At 38.6% G+C, this 21311-nt stretch overlaps 1 protein-coding gene and 1 non-coding gene across 8 annotated transcripts in view; both read left to right on the top strand.

Annotated features, from left to right (window-relative positions):
- The window catches only part of CNOT1 (CCR4-NOT transcription complex subunit 1), a 104985-nt gene that overhangs the window by 49345 nt on the left and 34329 nt on the right, over positions 1 to 21311 (top strand). For 2 of the 7 annotated variants that reach the window (XM_056135689.1, XM_056135692.1), the window contains exons 11-25: positions 61 to 231; positions 825 to 952; positions 1500 to 1740; positions 3872 to 3991; positions 5981 to 6103; positions 6278 to 6429; positions 8469 to 8619; positions 9835 to 10036; positions 11148 to 11291; positions 12243 to 12367; positions 13909 to 14195; positions 15682 to 15760; positions 19281 to 19511; positions 19841 to 19981; positions 21114 to 21293. In XM_056135689.1, coding sequence (XP_055991664.1) covers positions 61 to 231; positions 825 to 952; positions 1500 to 1740; positions 3872 to 3991; positions 5981 to 6103; positions 6278 to 6429; positions 8469 to 8619; positions 9835 to 10036; positions 11148 to 11291; positions 12243 to 12367; positions 13909 to 14195; positions 15682 to 15760; positions 19281 to 19511; positions 19841 to 19981; positions 21114 to 21293 — 2475 coding nt within the window. Of the gene's footprint in view, positions 1 to 60; positions 232 to 824; positions 953 to 1499; positions 1741 to 3871; positions 3992 to 5980; positions 6104 to 6277; positions 6430 to 8468; positions 8620 to 9834; positions 10037 to 11144; positions 11292 to 12242; positions 12368 to 13908; positions 14196 to 15681; positions 15761 to 19280; positions 19512 to 19840; positions 19982 to 21113; positions 21294 to 21311 lie in introns of all 7 variants that reach the window. The other 5 variants (XM_056135690.1, XM_056135693.1, XM_056135688.1 and 2 more) reach the window with 3 other exon arrangements.
- On the top strand, positions 8972 to 9107 carry LOC130044580 (small nucleolar RNA SNORA50). The gene has a single exon (XR_008795434.1). It is a non-coding gene; the product is annotated as a small nucleolar RNA SNORA50 (small nucleolar RNA).

The following is a 21311-nucleotide window of genomic DNA, read 5'->3' as shown; positions in this document are numbered from 1 at the left end:
TTCAGTAGCAGATTGGATAGTTTGACTCTTTTGTTCATTAACGTACTTTTCTTTTTTTAGAACCCGAGTTTGAATTTCAAGGAAGTAACTTACGAACTGGACCATCCTGGTTTTCAAATTCGTGATAGTAAGGGACTTCATAATGTTGTTTATGGCATTCAAAGGGGTCTGGGTATGGAAGTTTTCCCAGTTGACCTCATATATAGACCTTGGAAACATGCAGAAGGCCAGGTAAGTGAATGATGTTGAACTGTAGATGAGAAACAATGAGTTTTATATAGCTTTATATTGTGAAATCTATATATATATATTACATGCGCATACACACTGTATTTTATATGGCTTTGTGTGGTGCTCTATGTAAGCTTTTAAACTTCAATAAAATTTAATTTACATAGTGCAGAAAAGCAGTGATAGCCATACATTTTTGTTTTGGGTTCACAATCTGGCAGTGCTCAGGGTTTATTCTTCCTTGCTACCATGCTCTGGGGCACTAATTGGGGGACCACCATAGGGGACATCAGAGATTGAACTTAGGGAGGCCATGTGGTAGGCAAGCACCTTATCTGCTCTAACATCTCTCCAGTCCTAAAAGCCATAAATTTTGAGGAAAATATTATCACTTAAATACTATTTGGGCTTAGTTAACATGGTAGTCTATGTTTTTTTTGGTCAGATACAGTTTTTAAAAATCAAACAATTTTTTAAAGAGAAAATTTGTCATTATAGTAACATTTAGATTGAGGTTAATGAAAATGTTTTTAGAATTTTCTAATATTCAGAGTTATTTATGATCGTAAAACTTAAGTTTTCTCTTGTTGCAGCTCTCCTTCATTCAGCATTCCCTTATAAATCCAGAGATCTTCTGTTTTGCTGACTATCCCTGTCATTCTGTTGCCACTGATATTCTGAAAGCACCGCCAGAGGACGACAATCGAGAAATTGCCACATGGTAAGCAGTATCATCCATAAAAGGATGACTTATTTTTTTACATAAATTATTAGTGAGCAACTATATAGTTAATGGATTTCTGTGACATTTTTAGTGAGTTTGCTTTAAAAATGGGATTTTGGTGAATAAAAATTTGTATTTTCTTTAAATTTTTGTTTTATACTTCTCCATTTTCCCTTGATTTTTTTGTGTTGTCTTTGAAATTAGTCAAAGCATTGCAGGAGATATATTTAAGATGAAAGGACTATTTTACTCTTTTTTATGTGTCACACAGCGATGCACAGGGGTTACTCAGCCCTGCGCTCAGGAATTCAGGAATTACTCCTGGAGGTGCTCGGTAGACCATATGGGATGCTGGGAATTGAACCTGGGTAGGCCACGTGCAAGGCAAACACCCTTCTCACTGTGCTATTGCTTCAGCCCCTATTTTACATGTTTTTTGAATAAAATATGACAACTTGAATTTTGTCTCTAGCTGTTACTATTTATTTGGAAAATAAACTTTGCAGACTTTCACTAATAGAACATTTTATTTCATCCTTGTTAGGAAGAGCTTGGATTTGATTGAATCTCTCTTGAGGCTTGCAGAGGTGGGGCAATATGAACAAGTCAAACAACTCTTCAGCTTCCCTATTAAGCACTGTCCGGACATGCTAGTGTTGGCCTTATTACAAATAAACACCTCTTGGCACACCTTGCGCCATGAACTCATCTCCACTCTGATGCCAATTTTCCTTGGAAATCACCCTAACTCAGCTATTATTTTGCACTATGCATGGCATGGACAGGTAAGACACACCATTCTTTATTTTAGTAATTGAAGTTCTTTAACAGTATTTACATGTTCAGTTATGTTACCTGTCAAGTCATTTCTTTAACAGTACTTAGAGATGTTCAGTTATGTTACCTGTTGACTTCTGAAAAAATCATTCTTTTATAAAGATTATTTTATCTTTTAACATCATGTGGGTATTAAATTTAAAGTTCAGTGTTTCAAGTAGATGATTTTTAAAAATTCAGTAGTTCAGAGGGATTGTTCAGTCCTTTTGAGCTCAAAAGTAGTTCAGCCCTTTTGAACTCAGAAGGGCTCTAGTAATTGCTTTGCATTCATGAAGTCTGCTTTCAGTCTCCAGTATTACATGATGGTACCCTTATCACCCCTGGAAGAAGCCTCATAGGACTGTGCACAGAGTCTCTGAATACCATCAAAGTATATCCCCAAACAAACACCAAAATTAGTTCTATGTAAGCTTTTATTGTTAGGACTGTAGTGTCCTTTGGGGTAGGGGGTTCGGGTTGGGGTCACATCAGTGGTACCCTCGGGGTACTACTGGCTCTGTGCTCAGGTGACCATATACACCATATGCAGGCTGGGAATTGAACTTAAGTTATCCTACATACAAGGCAAACATCTTAATATTATATACCCTCGGGGTACTACTGGCTCTGTGCTCAGGTGACCATATACACCATATGCAGGCTGGGAATTGAACTTAAGTTATCCTACATACAAGGCAAACATCTTAATATTATACCTGTATTGTCTTTTGTGTCTTCTTGTGTGTTGTCTCCTCCCTTCAGTTCTCCCCCCCCCCCCCCCCCAGTTTCTCTGGCTCAAAAATGTCCTTTAGGAGCTTATCAGTAGTAATGTTATTTACACAAATTTTTTAATTTCTGAGATTAGTGTACATATTTTTGCTCTAAACAACGTTTATTGTTTAGTTTTATGTTCAACTTTCAAATCCTTGTGCTTTCCTAAAACTCTGAGTAGAATATATCTAAGAAAATATTTTTGTCTCTTGATTAACAAAAACCGTTAATATTTTAAATACCAGAGCAGAACCTTTAACATGCTGATGCCAGTGATGCAGTTTGTATTAAGAAACATAAATTTCTTATTTCAGGGTGATGGAGTGATAGTGCCAGGGTGATAGTGCAGTGGGTAGGGCACTTGCCTTACATGTAAGGGCACTTATATGTTGTTGACCCAAGTTTGATCCCTGGGTTTTGGTCATTCACACTATATTACAAGTTCTCTGTTTGCTTTAATTAGGAAAGACTTATAATTAAAAATGTTTAGCTTGATGCTACAGTGATAGTACAGAGGATAGGGTGCACCTTGCATGCAGCCGACCTGAGTTTGACCCCTGGCACCTCTATGATTCCTTGAACTGGGAAGGAGTGATTCCTGATAGCATAGCCAGAAATATGCCCTGAGCACTGCTGGGTGTGGCCCCCAAACAAAGAAACCCTCCAGCAAAACCAGTTGCTTTTCCATGTCATTTTTGTCATAACTCCGTTGAACAATTATCAAAAAGTACATTCTCATTTGTTGAAATAGGTAGAGAAGTGAGGCTTAATCATTCCCAGAACTGGTGAGCACTCTTGTGTAAATTAAGGATGATATCTTGAAACTATTTTGCTTTATTTTGCACATCTTTATTTCACACTTTATTCTTTTTTTTTTTAGGAGTACTGCTATTTATTCAGCCACTGATTAGCTGATTGAATTATGCATGAACTCCACCTTACTTTTGTTTTTCTTCATTTTTTATAATTATTGAATCACCATGAGAGCAGTTACAAAGCTTTCGGGTCTAAATCTTGGTCATACAATGAAACACCCGTACCTTCACTAGTGCCCATTCTCCACCCCCAAAAACCCCAGTCTACCCCCATCCCATACCCTCCCCCTACCTGGGGGGCAGATGATTTCCACATTACTCTCTCTCTCTCCTTTGATCACATTCAATATTTTGACATCAGACCCACCAGTATTATTTGATATTTTACCCCAACAGTTGCACCAGTCAGTATGCTTATAAGTAAAATTAGTTAGACGTTCTCTCTAATGCTTATCAAAATGTTTAGCTGCATTGCTGTTTAAACCTCCTCCTCTGCACCCCACTCTCCTTTCAGGGACAGTCTCCCTCAATCCGCCAACTCATCATGCATGCAATGGCAGAATGGTACATGCGTGGGGAACAGTATGACCAGGCCAAATTGTCTCGAATACTTGATGTGGCCCAGGACTTGAAGGTGAGCGTGGAGAGAAGGATTGACTATTAATGATAAAAATGATGTTTTTAATAACATAAATGTTGAATGATTCATATGTACTTGCCGTTTAGCTAGAATGAGATGAGATTTAGACTTTTGCCTTTTAAGTAGAAAAGGATTAGAGAGTGGTTTTAGATATGTAAAAATGTTTTTATTTGCGTTTGATTGGATTCTTTTGGTCTATGAAATTTGAAAGGCTTTATCGGTGAAGACTATTTTAAGGTGATAGTTGTTGGATGTCTTTTCAGATGTAATTGTGTGAGATGATTTTTGAAGAATTTGTTCGATTTCATAAACACTTTTTTTTTTTTTTTTTTTGCTTTTTTTGGGTCACATCTGGCGATGCTCAGGGGTTACTCCTGGCGGTGCTCAGGGGACCATACGGGATGCTGGGAATCGAACCCGGGTCAGCCACGTGCAAGACAAACGCCCTACCCGTTGTGCTATCTCTCCAGCCCCTCATAAACGCTTCTTAAATCTCAGCATTATTAGGATATTTTGACAGATAGTCTGACTCATTACTTTTGATCACTATGTTCATGATATGTGTTGAAATTATGCTTAGATTAAGACTTAAGTTTTTTATGTGGGGAAATGTGGAACAGTTTTTCTGGAGTCCATTTGGTAGTAGGGAATCATACAGGGCCTCTTAATATGCAAAAGTTACACTGAAGTCCTTTGGGCCCGGGCTTTTTTTTTAAGTGAATAATTTTTTTTTTCTTTTTGGGTCACACCCGGTGGTGCACAGGGGTTATTCCTGGCTCATGCACTCAGGAATTACTCCTGGCGGTGCTCGGGGGACCATATGGGATGCTGGGAATCGAACCCGGGTCGGCTGCGTGCAAGGCAAACACCCTACCTGCTGTGCTATCGCTCCAGCCCCAAGTGGATAAATTTTTTAAAGCTTTGTTTTTTTTTTCTTTTTTTTAAAATTTATTTATTTATTGAATCGCTGTGGGAAAAATTACAAAGCTTTCAAGTTTAGGTCTCAGTCATGCAAATATCAATCACAATTCCCTTTACCAATACTTATTTTTCATCACGAAAACCCCAATAAACCCCCCCCCAACCCCCCCCCCCCCATGTCTGTGGGGTAGATGAATTCTAGTTAACTCTGTCTAGCTCTGACTAGCTTCATTGTTTTGATAAAGGTTGCACCATTATTATTTAGACTCCCCCCCTCCCCCCCAAATCAGACATGCTGAAAAAGCGTTGTGAAATGATCTGCTTTCTACAGCTGGGTTCAAGAATTAAATGATGTCGCGCGGTTTTGGATTTCTGCTATTTTATTTATTAATCCTGCAAGTATTTCTACTGAAAGTCAGATAATTAAGAGATTGGTCTCTGTGCTTCTGGGGCCATGGCCGTGCCGGAGAGCCGCTCGTGGGGGGCAACTGGTGACCTCGGTCGAGCATGAAGGACGGGCCGGAGCGCCCCCCGTCCCATGAGGTATCCATCGCGCCCCCACCCCTGGCTCAGACCTGCTCTCCACCAGGCTCCCATGCGGCCACCATCTTTCTTTCCAGAGAGGAGAGGGCGAATGGGGCAACACCCTTTCCCCTCCGGACAGGCAAGATGACGCGGATTAATGCATAGCTTTAAGTGTATTTACTTGAAAAGGCTCAGGATAAATTAGAGTATTTAAAAGTACATTGTACAGGGCCAGAATGGATAGGGCTTTGCCCCGCAAGCTGGGGTTTATCTCAGCATCCCAAATAGTCCTTTGGGCATCACCACAAGTGATCCCTGAGTGTATAGCCAGGAGTACCACCACCAGATATGACCCCAGCACAAAACCAAAATACTTAATGATGTTATCACTGTATCTTAATAAGTCGGGTTTTTAAACACTATAAACAGGAGAATACTAGTAGAATTTCTTGTTTTGATATGTTTATAACATTAAAATTAGGAAATAGAAAGTTGCTTAACTGTCTGATTATAGTTTATAATATTCTTTTTCTTTAGGCTTTGTCAATGCTGCTAAATGGTACTCCATTTGCCTTTGTTATTGACCTTGCTGCACTTGCTTCTCGTCGTGAATACCTCAAACTTGACAAGTGGCTCACAGATAAAATTCGAGAGCATGGAGTAAGCAGGATTTGTCCATTTATTGCTACTTCTAAATTAATGGTTAAAATAGTTAAATTCTTTTAAAATGGCAACAAAGATGTGATCATATGCTATAATTTTGGTCTTTAACTGAAAGCTGTTTTTTAAAATCTGAAATTGCGCTTAAGTACACTGAGGTATTTTCTCTTTCAGGAGCCTTTTATCCAGGCATGCATGACTTTTTTAAAGCGACGTTGCCCTTCTATTTTGGGTGGACTTGCCCCAGAAAAAGATCAGCCGAAAAGTGCTCAACTTCCTCCAGAAACGTTGGCAACAATGTTGGCATGTTTACAAGCTTGTGCAGGGTAAGACCAGCATAGTTCAAAATACTAGAATTAGATTGTATTATCCACATAGTTGTTGATTTTGGGAAGATGGTTTGAATGATTAAAATGACAGTTCAGACAAATAAATATTGGTATTTTAAGTCTAAAATCTGGTGTATTACTTAGGATTTACATTCATGTGAGTTCATTTTTCCTATATTGTAGGAGATGAAATTCCAAATTGATTTAGCTATCCCAAAACCATTATGAAAGAATGCTTTCACTTCTGAAATTTTTTTTTAATTGTTGCCACAGCGTGTAGGGCATTTGCCTTGCACGCAGCAGACTAGGCCAACCTGAGTTCAATTCCACTGCCCCTCTTGGAGAACCAGGCAAGCTACCTAGAGTATCTCGGTCTGCCTGGCAAAGCCTGACAAGCTACCTGTGATGTATTTGCCAAACACAGTAGCAACAAATCTCAGTGTTACTGGGCCCACTTGCAAATCACAAATCCATGAACAATGGGAGGACAGTGCTACAGTGCTTAATTGTTGCTCAGAACTAGTGAGATACAATGTGGGGCTTAAAGGGCTTGTCTTGTATGTGACTGATGGAGTGCGATGACTATCACCACATGGTCCCCTGACCACTATCAGGAGTGGACCTCCCTGCCCTAACCCATGCGCAGATATGTTCCAAGAAGCAGAATCTGGGTGTGTCCCAACAGCCCATCCTCCTACCTGCGCTTCCACCCTCCCACCCCTAACCCTGCCAACAAAAAACAATTAGTCATCCATAATGTAGGAGTTTATTTGATTTAAATTTTGTCGTGTATGTGTGTGTGTGTGTGTGTGTGTTAATTACAATGTAGTTTATTTTTTGTTTTGAGACACTCTGCTGAGATACTGTTTTTTTTTTTTTTCCCCCAGTAACTTTATAATGTTATTATTAAGTCTGGAATTTGTCAAGTTATAGCTTACTATTTTTTTCAATTTGGGGAAATTTTAGCTAGGATTTCAACAAATACTAATTCTGCAAAGCCCTTTCTATCTCCTTTTCTGGAGCTCACATTATATATTGGTGATGCCTCTGAGATGATTTTGGCAGGGAGGTTTGGGTGCTTATCTGGCTTGGTCAGGGTCTAATCTGTAGGGATACAGGAAACATTACATGAAGTGTGTGCAAGGGTTTGAACCTGTATTATCTCTCAGGCCCCATGTTTCTTCCAGTTTTCTAAAGCTATAGGATTCAGGACTATACCTGGTCAGTGATGCTGAGCACTGGGCTTGGGGAGTGGGGAGGAAGGGAGGACATGGCACATCTGGCAGTGCTCAGGGCTTATTCCTGGCTCATTGCTCAGAAATCATTCCTGGTGATTTCGGAGGACCATATGGGGTACTGGGGGTTGATCCTAGGTAAGCAACATGTAAGGCATGTACTTTATCCTCTGTACTATTTCTCTGGCCATTACTGGCAACTTTTGCTTATTTTTCTTGTCTTGCTTCTGGCAATGCTTACGATAGGAACCATTATGTCTTGTGTGTGAAATATCTAACTCTGGCCCATTGAGCTATCTCTTTAGCTTCTAAGTTGCCTTTGTTGAAGAGATTTTTACTTCTACCATATTTGCTATGTTTTTTTTAAAATGTTATTTCTGAAGCTTAATAAAAATTCATGCTCTTTTATTTATATATTTAGGCATTTTTTGGGTCACACTCAGCGATATTCAGGGGTTTCTTCTGGCTCTGCACTCAGGAATCACTCCTGACGGTGCTGGGGGACCATATGGGATGACGGGGATCGAACCCGGGTCGGTCGCGTGCAAGGCAGACGCCCTACCCGCTGTACTAGTGCTCTGGCCCCAAATTTATATACCTGAAGCCTCCACCTCCCTCTTCTAACTTTTGTCCTATTTTTAGACAAAAATTGGTAGTTGGGGGAGAAAGTCAGTGCTTAGAAAATTATTAATCATGGATGTAATAACATTGAAAATGGTATATGTTTTGCTTTATGTTCCAACAAATTCGTTTATTTAAATATTCCTGGGGATAACAGCGATGTTTTTCTTTTTACCTTAGGAGTGTTTCTCAGGAGTTATCAGAAACCATCCTCACTATGGTAGCCAATTGCAGTAATGTTATGAATAAGGCAAGACAACCGCCACCTGGAGTTATGCCAAAAGGTCGCCCTCCCAGTGCTAGTAGCTTAGATGCCATTTCTCCTGTTCAGGTAAGTCAACACTGTAACCACTAAATATATATATATATATATGTGTGTGTGTGTGTGTGTGTGTGTGTGTGTGTATATATACACATATATATATGTTTAATCATAGACTTGAAGTAGTTTACACTTCTACATCATCATTAATCCGTTCAAAGGAGAATTTACCTGAAATACATTTTAAATAACTGCATGTCTAGGATTCAATCTTTCATTTTAAAAGAGATCCATAAATAGGTATTGTAGTTGATAGATATTACTCTTAGTACACGGCTGAGAGGAAAGATATAAAACAACTTAATTTTTTTTTATGTAAGGGTTTCTTTTTTATAATAAAAATAACATAGACTTTAGAAGTAAGCACTGCCTTTGAACCTGATGTGTCTTGTTTGTAGCTTCACGGGCCAAGCAACAGTGCTAGAGCATAAGGACTTGTTATAACTGGGGCTCTTCAGCTTCCAACTGAACTGCTCTTTTAAAAACAAGGTACATTTAAGTAACTCCCTGATACCACCATTTCCTTTTTTTCTGGGAGCAACATATTTTGTTTCTATTTCAGCAAGCAGAGTGGGGTTTTAAGGAAAAGATAGGTTCCTAGTGATATTTAGTCATCATTATCATAGAAAATTTTTTTTTTTAAATAGACACAGAGTTCTGAAGAACACAACGAAGATGCTTGAAAACACAGTTACTAGATATTTTCTTTAAAAATCTCTTGGTGAATATTATACCTTTTTAAAAAGAAATTAGCTGGTCTCCTTTAATCTTCAAGATTCTCAAATTTTGACTATTTTTAGATATTTGATTTCACGATTTATTTCTAAAGTTTTTACGGTATTAAAAGTTAAATAACTTGAGAATCCTTTTTCCTTAAAGAGGCTATTATGAATTTTAATAACCTAATAACTTCTCCATATTATTATTAAATGTTTATATATAAGTAGTGAAGTTGTTGGGCAGTTAATGTTAAACTTTGTTCTTGAAGCTTTGTGATTCTCATATCCTTGTCTTGAAATTTGAAAAGGGCTAAATATGAACATGTGTTAAAGTGAAATGACTAAATAGCACACTTGACGTGATTTTGATATTTTAGTATTATGATTATGTTGGGGAGGAGGGTTGCAATGTAAGAATACAAAAAACTTGTTAAAAATTGCTAGTGTCATATGTGAATCTTTACTTAAGGTCTGTTCAGTACATTTTTATAATGTTTTTCTTTAGATTGACCCTCTTGCTGGAATGGCATCTCTTAGTATAGGTGGTTCAGCTGCCCCTCACACCCAGAGTATGCAGGGTTTTCCTCCAAATTTGGGTTCTGCGTTCAGTACCCCTCAATCACCAGCAAAAGCGTTTCCACCCCTCTCAACCCCAAATCAGACAACTGCATTCAGTGGTATTGGAGGACTTTCATCACAGCTTCCAGGTAAGAGGAACTGGTTGGTGGTGCAGAGCTTTTATAAGTTTTATTGTATGTTAATATGATGGCCAGGTGTTTGGAGTCATTTTGATAAGAAAATGGTTTAAACTAAATTGTAACAGTTGTTTAACTTCCAGAGTTGGAAAACGAACACACTATTATTTCAGTCAAATTGCATCTAAGGTATTAAATAATTATGAAGTTAGTTGAATTCATTAAGTTCTCTGTATCATATCAAAGTGTAGTAACATGTGTTTAACTTCTAATGGATTTAGCCTTAATAACTAATTGATAAAAACAAAATAATTTCGCACATTGGATCATGCACATAAAAAATAAGCTCTGCCTTACTTTAATGATCTTGAAAGTAAAAATTCAGAGAATTAACACCCAAGGATTGATAATGCTGTCATCATTCTAACCTAATAGTTTCTATTGCTGATTGTTCTTATAGAAATTTAAACCAAAATTTCTTAACAAGTACAAGATTGCCTGTGCTAGAGTATAGAGGTTTAAGGAATTTCTGACTCATGCTAACTAGAATATAAAGCTTTCCATTTTATCTTTTAATTGAAAAAAAAATGTATTTCTCTCCACCACTCCAAGCCTTCTATTTTAATAAGTGAGAAAAGCAGATCTCTCATTTGGCTTCTGTGTTTTACACTATGTAAGAAGATGCATTCCAAGTTTTTGCATGTTAAGAGGTTAGACAATAGTTTAGATACGCAACCTGGGCTCAGCATTGCAGGGTGTGGTCCCTACTGAACGATGTTTGCTTATTAATCTTATAGCATTAATGAACTAATGATTATAAATGCTTAATTTTTGGTATTATCTATTTTTATCTGTTGTTACTAATTTAGATTATAAGTTTAACAAGCACCCCCTAACTTTTAATTTTTGGGAGTGGGGCCACATCCTACTTTGCTGGGAGAGGACACAACTCTGTGAAACCAGGAAATTGATTACACAGCTTTTGCATCCGGCCCTTTGAGCCATTTTCTTGGCCCCAGACCCTAAGTCTTAAAATAAGAACTTACATCTAAGATGTGAATTAAACGGTCCCAGGATATGAGTGATGATAAAAACTTCTGGCTGCCTTCATTCTCTCTAGTAGGTGGTCTTGGCACAGGCAGCCTGACTGGTATAGGAACTGGGGCTCTTGGACTCCCTGCAGTGAATAATGATCCTTTTGTACAGAGGAAACTGGGCACCTCTGGACTGAACCAGCCTACATTCCAGCAGAGTAAGATGAAACCTTGTAAGTGGTAGTGTTGTCTGTGATTGTGAAGTGTGACTGAACATAAATTTTTAAACATTCAGTATCCAATCTATTGAGTTACATGGATGAAAACATTGACTTACCTTAGAACATAATTGGTAGGCTATATTGCTTACAAAATCATTGGGGTAAATTCAAAATTTTTTGTATTGTACAAAAAAAATTAAAAAAAAGACATTCAGTAGTTTAATTATATGTGTGTAGTTTTTACGCTTGCTGATGGTGGTTATTTAAAGCAAGTCAAGAGTAGCCAGGATAATTTTAGATTTGTTCTAACGTGGTAGTTTATTATAGTAAATAACTTTCTTTAAGGTTAGCTTATTTTGTATATTTATACACGTAACTTTATAATACTTATTACCATGTATGTGATGTTAAAAACCCATTTTTAACGTTTAATGAGTTAATGCATCGTTGAAAATTCTTTATTGATACACTGTTATTGACTTACAAAACTCTTTGCGTTTGGACTACGTATTATTTTTATACGAGGTTTTAAAATATACCAGGTGATTTGAAAATGGTAGTGTGAAAGACTTGTCTGAATGTTGTTTTGTAGCATGCTTTGTGTGTATGTCCTGCACATGCATTATTTATTAAATTATATATTAAATGACTTACAAAGCTGTAGACACTTGTTAACTTGAGTGACACTGTATGAAGGATAAATACATGATGAATTTGAATTTAGTGAATTTTTATGGTGCAGTAAGTTCTCATGAAGAAAATAACAAACTATGATCACTTTTTAAAGAGTATTTTGCCTAAGTTTTATGCCTACTGGGATACTTAAATATTGAAACAATCATTTGATAATTTCCATAGTTCTTTTCCTTTAAAGTACAGCAGTACTAATATTTCTGATTCTATTATATGGGGGAGTAGAGTTAGAATTTAAATGCCTACCGGTTGCTTTTCTATTTCTAACAGCGGACTTGTCTCAGGTGTGGCCAGAGGCAAACCAGCACTTTAGTAAAGAGATAGATGATGAAGCAAACAGCTATTTCCAGAGAATATATAATCACCCACCACATCCAACCATGTCTGTTGATGAGGTGAGTGTCTAGAATGATGATGTCATTGCCTTCCATTTAAGAGGTTGGGTTATGCACACAGTTTTGGTGTTCACCTTTATTTTATCTTTTATTTTTGAGTTCCTCCTTGGCTTCACATATTTCTTTTCCCTTAGGGTTTTATTTAATGATGAAGTATGAATGTAAGCAACATGATCCAATTTTCCGTGATAAAAACTTTCAGTTCTCTGGATGAAAAAAAAAATTGAATTGGAATTCGGTAGCCTGCCGAATGTAACCTGCCCACACGGCAGAGTCTGGCAAACTCCCCGTGGCGTACTAATATGCCAAATACCAGTAACAATGATGGGTCTCATTCTCCTAAAGAGCCTTGAATATGGCACTTTCCTAAAAATCTCAGGGCTAGGATGAAGGAGATGTTACTGGGGCCTGCTCGAGGCAATCGACGAATAACAGGATGGTCGTGATTCGTGATCTTTTATTTTGGAGTTTGGGGACCCAGAGGTGCTCAGGGCTTACTCCTGGCTCTGTGCTCAGGGAACACTTCTAACAGGCCCACTGGACTCCATGTGGTACTGAGGACCAAACCTGAACCTTCTGTGTTCAGGCATGCTTTTGCTCTTACTGGTCTCTCCTTATGAAGCAAGAAAATTTTTTATTGATACTTACTTAGATGGTTGTTAGGGGAGAGAAAGGAAGAAGTGCATGTTTGAGAGAGAGCACAGGCAGAAATATGCAAGCCGGACATGTATTAAAGGGAGAGCATGGACTTGAAGAGAAAATCTTTTCTGTACATTTTATATTTTAGTTGTACTTACACACACTTGGTTGCAGAGCACCAAGGATTTCTTGGACACTAGGGGTCTCAAATGACAGTGCTGCCTAAATTGCTTTCAATTTGCTAGGAATTGAACTCACTGCCGTTAGCCTGCAAGACAAGGCATTCCAGCACTGAGCTACTCCTGAACTTGTAGAATCAACTAATTTTTTAGCTTTCATAAATCTTGCTTTTCCTTCTTTCGGCAGTACTGAGGATTGATCTCAGGGACCTCCACATGTAAGGCAAATTCCTGAGCTATGTCCTCTCTGAGTGAAAAAAAAATTCTTTAACCTTTTTGTGCCACTCCCAGTGATGCTCAGGGACCACTCCTGGCTCTGCACTCGGGAATTTTTCCTGGCAGTGCTCAGGGGATCATATGGGATGCTGGGAATCAAACCCAGCTCGGCTGTGTGCAAGGCAAACACCCTACCCACTGTACTATTGCTGTAGCTCCTCTAAGTGAATCTTAATGCACATTTCTAGATTCTTTTTGGTGATCTTTGGGATTGAATTCAGGGCTTTATACTTGTGAGGCATGAACTCTTTCAGAGTTATATTCCTGATACCCTTGTCAAGAATCTTTTTCTTAGAAATCCAGTTCAAACTGTTTGGACAGGCCTCTGCATCGTCTAAAACCATAGTTGTTTCCAGCTCGGATAATTAAATATTTTGTATAAATTTTATTAAGGATATTTGAAAAACTCACATATATGTACATAATGTTTTTGTCTTTTTGTTTCAGGTATTAGAAATGTTGCAGAGGTTTAAAGATTCTACTATCAAAAGGGAACGAGAAGTATTTAACTGTATGCTAAGGAACTTATTTGAAGAATATCGGTTTTTCCCCCAGTACCCTGATAAAGAATTACATATAACAGCCTGCCTTTTTGGGGGAATAATTGAAAAAGGACTGGTTACTTACATGGCACTGGGCCTGGCCCTGCGATATGTTCTTGAAGCCTTACGCAAGCCTTTTGGATCCAAAATGTATTATTTTGGTATTGCTGCACTAGATAGATTTAAAAATAGGTGAGTGAATAGTTTTTCTATGAAGCCCGTTTTATATATGCATTCACATGCACTCATACACACCCCTATGGAAAAATTAATAACGCATTTATGAATTTTCTTACCTGTTCCCATCCTTATACTTGTATTAATGTTATTAACCTTATGAAGTTAAAGATGTAGTAAGAAATAGTGTATTTCATTACAGCTTTCACTAAATGGTAGAAAAAGTAAGATGTAATAAAAAGGAATTTTAGTTTGCTTATGCAGTTAAAAGTCATTTTGGGTTTACAGTTCTTTGATTTTTGGAAAATACATAGTCACTTACTGTATCACCACATTAGATACTTTAATGAGTACCGTTACCCCTCTAGTTCTTCCCTTTACGGTTTGTTTCCTACCCCTTCCTCTATCCCCCGGGAATCTCTAATCTCAGTTTATTCTCAGAGTTTTATTGAATAAAATCATACATGTATGCATCTGACTTCTTACACTTAATACCCATGTAATAGCTTTTTTTTTTGTCATTTGCTTTTTATTGCTGAATAGCAGCAGTCCATTGTGTGAATTAACTAAAATTATTTTTCTTTTTCTTTGTCACTGAAAATTTGGGAACACCTAATTTTTTTGGCATTACATATATATGACTTATTATAATTAAATTTTTTTCCTTTTTGGGTCGCAGCCGGCAATGCTCAGGGGTTGTTACTCCTGGATCTGTACTCAGGAATCACTCCTGGCAGTGGTTTGGCAACCATATGGGATGCTGGGAATTGAACCCGGGTCGTCCATGTGCAAGGCAAATGCCCTACACACTGTGCTGTTGCTCCAGCCCTTGTGCCATTTATTTATTTTTTTGTTTTTGTTTTTGGGCCACACCTGGCAAAGCACAGGGGTTACTCCTGACTCTTCACTCAGGAATTACTCCTGGTGGTGCTTGGAGGACCCTCTGGGATGCTGGGAATCGAACCCGGGTCGGCTGCATGCACGGCAAACGCCCTACCCGCTGTGTAATCACTCTAGCCCCTATGTATAATATATAACCTTTAAAAGACAAAAACACTATTTTCTGAGTGTGCAAAAGGAAGTGAAATTAGGGCCAGAGAAATGGGATGGGTAAAAAGGTGTTTTTTGTCTTACATGCAGCTGATCCTAAATCACCCCTGGACTCTCAGAACTTTCAGGAGTAATCCCTGGGTATTGCTAGGTGTGATTCCAGCTCTCGTTCTCTCTTCTCACAGTAAAATACCCTGTGTTTTTCTCTTAGGCAATCGTTTTGCTTTTTTTTTTTTTTTTTTTTGATCACTGTGAATCATAGAGTTATTCATGATAATTTCAGGTGTACAACAATGTTCCAGTGTTACTCCTTTCACCATTGTCCACCCAACAGTAGCTTTAAATGAGGTACTTAAGTCAGTGGGTAAAGAAAGATTAGCATTTGGAGGAAAATTTTTCTTAGTAACTTTGTTCCTGCTACAAATGACCGAATAAATGTTTTTCTTGGTAGGTTGAAGGATTACCCCCAGTATTGTCAGCACTTGGCTTCTATCAGTCACTTTATGCAATTTCCACATCATTTACAAGAGGTGAGTAGTAATTCTAGTCCCTAAAAATTTGTATAATGTTGGGCAAACGTTAGGTTTTGTTTTTTGTTCTGAAAATGAACCCAGGCCTATTGCATATAAGACCTGTGCTTTACTGCGGGTACATTTGTGGTTCCTTTTGTTGGAAAGCTGATCTATATAAATTTGATTTGCTGGGAATGGGATTGGATTTCTCAATGATTGGCAGCACTCATTTTGATATTTAATGATTGTTGCTTATTTTGCATCTTGGTAGTCATCAAATTTTACTGTTACTATTTAGCATGCAGGAGTCCTAGTAGGTTCACTCTGGCAGTTTCTGATTCCCTGTGAACCATTAGGTACAACACAAAAACAAAAATAGTCATATATTTTCAAAAGAAAGTAGTAGATAATGCATTTTATGCTACCCAAGTTGGAATTTGTAAATTATCATGTAGTTTTTAGGTTGGTGGTAGGCATTACACATGCCTTTTCTTGCTTTTGGTTAACGTTTACTTATGTTGAACAAGAAAAGTCATCTTTATTTACTTCATTTTGCTTTTTGAAATAAAAACCATGGCAATGCTCAGGAGGATTACTCCCCGTTTAGTGCTTGGTTGTAGTGCTTGGGGATGGGGGCACTCTCAAGCATCCTTCAAAGCTATGTTGAAACCTGGGTTCCTGCTTACAAAACATATGTCTACTTCTGGCCCTAGATTAATGGCTTTGTAACATCAGAATTTAAGGAATCAAAGGTCAAAATCTGAACCTATTTAAAGTTCTATCATAATTTAGTCCTTTGTGCTCTGTAACATATAGGTTTTGTTTATGTAACAGGGTAATGTTACTGTGGTGACTTAAGAGACCACGGAATGGGAGGCAGGAATGTGTTCGTTCAACTGAGGGGGTTGGAATAATAGGCCAGTATTATAGATCTAAAGAGGCTGGAGTGATAGCACACCAGGTAGAGCATTTGCCTTGCACATGGCTGACCTGGGTTCGAATCCCAGCATCCCATATGGTGCCCTGAGCACCGCCAGGAGTGATTCCTGAGTGCAGAGCCAACAGTAGCCCCTGAGCATCGCCAGGTGTGACCCAAAAACCAAGAAAAAATAAAAAAAGTACACAGGAAAGTGTATTTGGCAGGGGGAGGGAGAGAGGGCAGGGGGGAGAGAGAGAGAGAGAGAGAGAGAGAGAGAGAGAGAGAGTTGTTTTGGATTTGGGGCCACACTTGGTTGTTTCAGGGATTACTCCTGACTCTGTGCTTTGGGATCACTGGCAGGATTTAGGGGGACCATATATGGTGCCAGGGATTGAACCCAGGTAGGCCACATTCAAGGCAAGAGCCCTGCCTGCTGTGATATTTCTCTGACCCCAAGAAAAAATAGTAAACATAAAAACCATAGTAGTCTTGATAGTAATTCAGAGACTAAAGGATCCCAACAATCAGTTGTTTGGAATTCAGAGCTTAGACTATGGATCTTGGAAGATGGCAAGAGAGAGATTTTACAGCACAGCGGGTAGGGTGTTTGCCTTGCAAGCGGCCAACATGGCCGACCCGAGTTCGATTCCTCCACCCCTCTCAGAGCGCCCGGCAAGCTACCGAGAATATCTGCAGGAAGTCTGTTACATGGGAAACTTGCCCTTAAAAATCTGCAAAACCATCTGGGAATCTGACTAGCAGCCTCCCCTGGAAGGCTGGTGAAGGCCCCAGGGGCTCCAAGCTAGGGAAAGCACTTCCTGAAGGCAGGACTGACAGCTGCCATGAGACCTGGGGAAGGGGAACGTGAGAATGTGAAATGCTAAGGCGGGAGGAGACTCATCTTCTTTTTTATTTTTATTTTTACGGTTTTTATGGGCTGGAGCAATAGCACAGTAGGTAGGGTGTTTGCCTTGCACGCAGCCAACATGGCCGACCCAAGTTCGATTCCTCCGCCCCTCTCAGAGAGCCCGGCAAGCTACCGAGAGTATCTCGCCTGCATGGCAAAGCATGGCAAGCTACCCGTGGCGTAATCGATATGCCAAACACAGTCACAATTGTCACAATGGAGACATTACTGGGCCCACTCGAGCAAATCGATGAACAACGGGAAGACAGTGACAGTGACTGTATTATCACACAGAATAGTGTTCCCCAATACCCAGTATAACAGCCAGAGAGAGAATGAGGTCTTTGTTTATATTCTTGGCCAATTTAGAGGACTGTTACTTGTTGAAAATGCCTTTCCTGGGGCTGGAAAGGCATAGTGGGTAGGACATGCCTTGCATGCAGCTGACCCGGGTTCGATTCCCAGCATCCCATATGGTCCCCTGAGCACCGCCAGGAGTAATTCCGGAGTGCCTGAGCCAGGAGTAACCCCTGTGCATTGCCAGGTGTGACCCCCCCAAAAAAAACGTCTTTTCTACTTGAAAATGTCCGTTTTTGAGTAAAGTTTTTGTGTATATGAGTAGTAGTTTTATTTTTCTCGGCAAAGAATATTGACATAGTATTTCAGGAGTCCTATGTAATTTCTCTTATTGTGAAGGTTTCTTGTGTTAATTATGTCTGAATCTGCCTTAAAAACATCAACACCAATATCATTGTTTAGCTGGCATTTGCTTTGTTTTTTATATAATTCTGTTTTGTAGTAATACTTTATTGAGTGGTAACATTGCAGTAGGTTTTTAATTTAATTTTGTGTTTTTGGATTTTTGAGCCATACCTGGCAGTGCTCTGGGCTTATTCCTGGCTCTGTACTCAATGATCACTCCTGATGGAACTCAGGGACCAGATGAGCTGTCAAAGATCAGGATGGAATTGGGATCAACCATATGCAAAGCAATCAATCATCTTACCAACTTGTACTCTTAGCTATGACTACCTCTATAGTTTTGTTTTTTTAAGAAGTTTTGCTTGTTTTTTGGGGGGCCACACCCAGCAGTCCTCTAAGCTTACGTCTGTCTCTGGGCTCAGGGATCATTCCTTGTGGGCTTAGGGGACTGAAGGGGATGCTGGGGATCTCACCCAGGATTGCAAGGCAAGCATCTCATCAGATTTACTATCTTTCCGGCTCCTAAATGTTTAGATTTTGAAATAGATATACATTAGGGATTTAAGAAAGCCCTAACTTAAGAAATTTGTAATTCTTTGTAGCTGCTTTTGGGGAAATTGTATTCTAGATTCTCTTATGTACTCCTTGGTTGGGAAGGTTTGAATTCATATACCTTGCAGTGCTCAGGGCGTCCTTCCAGCTTGGTTCTCCAAACCCAGGCCCCCCACATGTGAAGCATGCATTCAGCCCTTAGAGCTATCTTTCTGGTTTTCAGATCTTTTTAAAACATTCTGAATTTTCTTAGGTCTCCACAGTATACTTATTTTATATTGGGAATATGAATCAGGATAAGGAAGGAAGATTGTTGTTTTAATAGTACTTTTTTGTCATTGTATAATCATTGTAAAATGACTTCTGCCCTCACAGGGGTGAAGTAGTATTAGTTCAATGTAATTTATTTTTCTGTTTAGTGCTCTCTTCATGTCTTTTCCTTTTCTCTATTCCTGCAGTATATCGAGTATGGACAGCAATCTAGAGACCCTCCTGTGAAAATGCAGGGCTCTATCACAACCCCTGGAAGTATTGCACTGGCTCAGGCTCAGGCCCAGGCCCAGATTCCAGCAAAAGCCCCCCTTGCTGGTCAGGTTAGCACTATGGTAACCACTTCAACAACCACCACTGTTGCTAAAACGGTTACAGTCACCAGGCCAACCGGAGTCAGCTTTAAGAAAGATGTGCCAGTAAGTAGGTCTATCTTTTTTTTTTACCCCTAGGATTTGTTTTGTTGTAATAATCCAGTAGTGAGCATGTATATATAATTCCCCCCCCCAAGATAAGGTATGCATATTAAGATGATTAAGATCAACATTTTTATCTCATATTTTCCGGTTCAATATATGTTTATTGGTATGTATGTATATATATCTAAACGTGTTTGTGTGTGTATTCTTGAGAACACTTTTCATATATAATCATAACACAATTTGTAATTTTATACTGAAGGTGTCTCTTTTCCCCCTGGGTCTTGTCAGACAAGTGTTTCAATTTGTTTATGTATTTCCTTTTTTAGCCCTCTATTAATACTACAAATATAGATACATTGCTTGTGGCCACAGATCAAACTGAGAGGATTGTAGAACCCCCAGAAAATATCCAAGAAAAAATTGCTTTTATCTTCAACAATCTCTCACAGTCAAATATGACACAAAAGGTGAGCATGATGTAATGACTTTTAGCATTACAAATACATCTGTTATTTTCTCTAATGGATTGACATTTACTTTTGACATTCCATATGTTTTAATACCTTAAAGCTAGACATAATAGAAGTACAGGAACATGATAACCGCTATGTTTTTGTTTTATTTTTGTAGATATTAAATAGCACTTATGTCAAGTGTTACGGGCTTTGAAGTATGAAATAAAGTTCATAATTTCACAATGAGTGGAATATTTCATTTGCTTTTTTGTTGTTGGGCCGGTGATACTCATTGGCTCTGCTTAGGGATCACTGCTGGCGATGCTCAGGGACCACATGGTGTGCCGAGGATCAGAGCTGTGGCAAGGCAAAACACTATCTATTGTGCTGTTGCTCAGTAGCACAATATTTGTTTTTTTTATGGTGGGGAGGCACACCTAGCAAGGCATAAGGCTTACTACTGGCTCTTCTCTGTCTGGGATCACTCCTGGCAGCGTTCAGGAGACTATATGGAATGCTGGGGATAGAACCTAGCTTGGTTGCATGTATAGTGAGCGCCTTACCCATTGTATTCTCTCCAGCCCCTGTGCTTATTTTATATCTTAATATCTAGAGCATATATTAGATAACTAATAACTAAATAAACCTTGTGAAAAGCATAAAGAATGATACTTGCTTTGAGTATATGCTAATGTGGTACTTGATTTTAGTCCCTAGAGTGGATTCTCATAATAAGTAGGTTTTGAGATATAATACACATACTGTCGGAATTCTATTCTAATTAAAAAAATTGAATCCTTTAAGCATTGCTTTTTGGTAAAAGTTACGTACTTTGTAAATGATGCCTGGAGATAAAAATCTAGGAAAATGTCGTTCTGGTACAGTTCTTTTATGAGAAGGTAATAGGTTGCTAATAATCTTTTTGTCAAATGTACGTGGGGTAGGATAGGAATTAGAAAAATGTTTCCCTCTTAGCTAATCTAGAATCAAACACTGTACTCTCTAACAATCACCTAATTATGTTGTAGCATGATGTTTAGCAGCTACTTCAGAGGCTAAAGGTATAGGTGTTTACAGGAAAAAAGCATGAAACTATATTCTGCCATTTTAATTATGTACCTTCCATATGCTGTTGGATGACTAGGTTGAAGAATTAAAGGAAACTGTGAAGGAAGAATTTATGCCTTGGGTTTCACAATACCTAGTTATGAAGAGAGTCAGTATTGAGCCAAATTTTCACAGCCTGTATTCAAATTTCCTCGATACCCTGAAGAATCCTGAATTTAACAAGATGGTTCTGAATGAAACCTATAGAAACATTAAAGTAAGATCTCTTAGGTTT

Source organism: Sorex fumeus, unplaced genomic scaffold (genome assembly GCF_029834395.1).
Source record: "Sorex fumeus unplaced genomic scaffold, SorFum_2.1 ptg000122l, whole genome shotgun sequence".
NCBI classification, from domain to species: Eukaryota; Metazoa; Chordata; class Mammalia; order Eulipotyphla; family Soricidae; genus Sorex; species Sorex fumeus.
This window is presented reverse-complemented; position numbering and strand designations above follow the sequence as displayed.